The sequence below is a fragment of the Rhincodon typus genome, chromosome 23, assembly GCF_021869965.1.
Source record: "Rhincodon typus isolate 14 chromosome 23, sRhiTyp1.1, whole genome shotgun sequence".
NCBI lineage: Eukaryota > Metazoa > Chordata > Chondrichthyes > Orectolobiformes > Rhincodontidae > Rhincodon > Rhincodon typus.
The window spans coordinates 7,583,511-7,586,105 of record NC_063354.1 but is presented as its reverse complement, the minus strand read 5'-3'; the positions used below and the strand labels follow the sequence as shown (position 1 = coordinate 7,586,105).

The following is a 2,595-nucleotide window of genomic DNA, read 5'->3' as shown; positions in this document are numbered from 1 at the left end:
AAACTCCAGCCCGTCAGCTTCCTGTGCAGCATCAGAACATGAAGCACCATCCACCATTCACTGCAGCGCTGCTGTGTCTGAAGCCCCTCTCAAATGACAGCACCTCTGACAGTGTAACACCTCCCTCGGTACTGCACTGGACAGGCATCCCGATTAAGTGCTTGAAGTCTCTGGAGTGGGAGGAACCAACAACATTCTGACTCGGTGACTGAGTTCAAGCGCTCACCAGGGCAGGGACTGGCATTGTCTTGAGCCCCAGGGTTGAGGAGCCAAGTTACTGGCAGGGCTCCCACTGAGCCCCTGGTCAACACCCTACCCTGCTCTGTCTTGTTGTGTCCACAGTGCATTTTCAACTCTGTGTCAGACAAAGGGAGGTCCTTTCCATAACGTACCTTAAGCAGTTCATTTAAGTCGGAGATTTCCAGAAGTGTCAAGCTCGCTATTTCCTGCACCAGCTGCTTTATCTTTGGTGAGTAATCCTTAGGGGCACTGTCGAGGGGTGGCGTTGCCAGGCTGTCATTGTGATAGCAGGCACTGGTCCTCAGGGCACGTAGTGCACAGAATGTTCGCAGCTCTCTCCTGTCAAAAGATTGGATAAAACAGGCTGAGCTCAAATGGAGATATCAGTGGACTGAGGCCTTGAGACGTTAACTGTTTCTCTGGAGCTGGTCCTGAAAAGTCATTTATCCAGATTCTGTGAAATAATGGCAAGGCTCTCAGCACCACAGCATAAAGTGGACAGCAAATTGATAAGAGCTTTAAAAACGCAGTAAAAAGTGGGAACCCAGGGACAATGATCAGAAGGTACCCACTCTGCCGGAGCACAGGATGCGGTTTCCAAATTCCTGAGCACTGAAGTCGCTGTTACTGGTGTTACACTGTGTGGCGTGAGTATTTCCTCGCTAGCTTAATACTGTCCCGACTGAAATACAACAGTTTCAGTAAATGGTCCCAGGCTGCTCTCTAAGAGAGAGTTGACTGGTTATGGTTTTAACCGGAGGGTCATCACGCCTCATATGAGGGGAGGACGTTGAGAAGGTGGGACCTTCGAGATAACCTTATAGCTGGAGCAGGAATCAAACCCACACTGTTGGGGCCACTGTCCATCACAAATCAGCCATCCAGCCAAATGATCCTGGCACAGTCGTGACTGAGATTTTTACATGACTGCCTTTGCTGCCACAGTAGCTGCACAGTGCAAACTGATCACCCAGGCAGTTACAGTGCACACTGTGTCACTGCTGGTAACACCCTGTGTCAAGGATTAGGGCCAATTGTGACACTGGAGCAGCTGCAGAATGAAGAACATGGGTTCTTTTTCAATATTGCCCTGATGTACAGAGTCTTAAACGTCACGTGGTCTTATTCTGCCAGTCTAAACCTGTGTTTCAGACTTGGAGACTTCTCAAAATCAACACCCCCCGGGAGGGGTACCAAGCTTCTTAGTGCCAGCTGGGAGACCGTGGACACTCCTGTCAGTGAAGTCCTTTTCTAGATACACCCCAAAGACATCAGCAACATCAGCTTTCCAGTATAGTGAAACGAGACGCTCGATTTCATTTCCTGCTGTTTTTCCCTTCCTGGTTTGGAGTCTGACTGTCTCAGTGTGCATTCTGATAGGGAACTGAAGGTGTGGCCATCAAGAGGGGTGGAATTAAAATTGGACATGCTGCAAAACTGGGGAGGCACTGGCCTAGTAGTATTATCACTGGACCGTTAATCCAGATAATGTTCTGGGGACCCGGGTTCAAATCCCATGATGGCAGAATTCAAACTCCACCATCAAACTGGAATTAAGAGTAATGATGATCATGAGTCAACTGTCAAGAAAAAAACCCATTTGGTTCACTAATATCGTTTAGGGAAGGAAACTGCCACCCTTACCTGGTCTGGCCTAAATGTGACTCCAGACCCACAACAATGTGGTTGACTCTGAACTGCCCTCTGGGCAATAAATGCTGCCTGGCCAGCGATGCCCTCATCCCATGAATGAATAAGGGAAAGGTTTGGAAGGCATATCAGAGTTAGAGAGGGCACAGAGATACCTATAAATGAGGAGAGAGTTTACAAGCAGAGTAGTAATTGATGTAGGGCAATGTGCACAGTTGTGATACGACAGCCTCTGCAATTGTGTCCTGATCATCGTAAAACCCACTGGAATAGCTTTGAGCATAGAATTTGATGGCCCTCTGTGGCTAGCCTCACCCTGGTGAGGGAAACGGCCAATGTACAAAAAGCCAAGGAAAATAGACAAATAGCAGCCGATACTTCACAGACTTTGAAAGTGGTGGCTCGAAGGAGAAAAACAAACACTCAGTAAACAGAACTATAAAAGCACAAGACATAGGAGCTAAGATGGCCATTCAGCCCATCAAATCTGCTACACCATTCAATGACATGATCTGATAATCCTCAACTCCACTTTCTTGTCTTTTCTCCCATAACTCTTAATCCCTTACTGATTAAAAACCAGTGTCTCAAGCCTGAACATACTTAATAACCCTGCCTCCTCAGCACCTCTGTGGTAAAAAGAATTCCACACAGTTATTGGGGGGGGGGGGGGGGGGGGGGGGGGGGGGGGTGGGTGGGGCGGGG

At 48.4% G+C, this 2,595-nt stretch overlaps 1 protein-coding gene across 1 annotated transcript in view; it reads right to left on the bottom strand.

Annotated features, from left to right (window-relative positions):
* The window catches only part of mrpl12 (mitochondrial ribosomal protein L12), a 14,066-nt gene that overhangs the window by 4,329 nt on the left and 7,142 nt on the right, over positions 1–2,595 (bottom strand). The window contains exons 3-4 of the mRNA XM_048611090.1: positions 1,435–1,624; positions 393–604 (exon numbers count right to left, since the gene is read on the bottom strand). Coding sequence (XP_048467047.1) covers positions 393–604; positions 1,435–1,624 — 402 coding nt within the window. The remainder of the gene's footprint in view (positions 1–392; positions 605–1,434; positions 1,625–2,595) is intronic.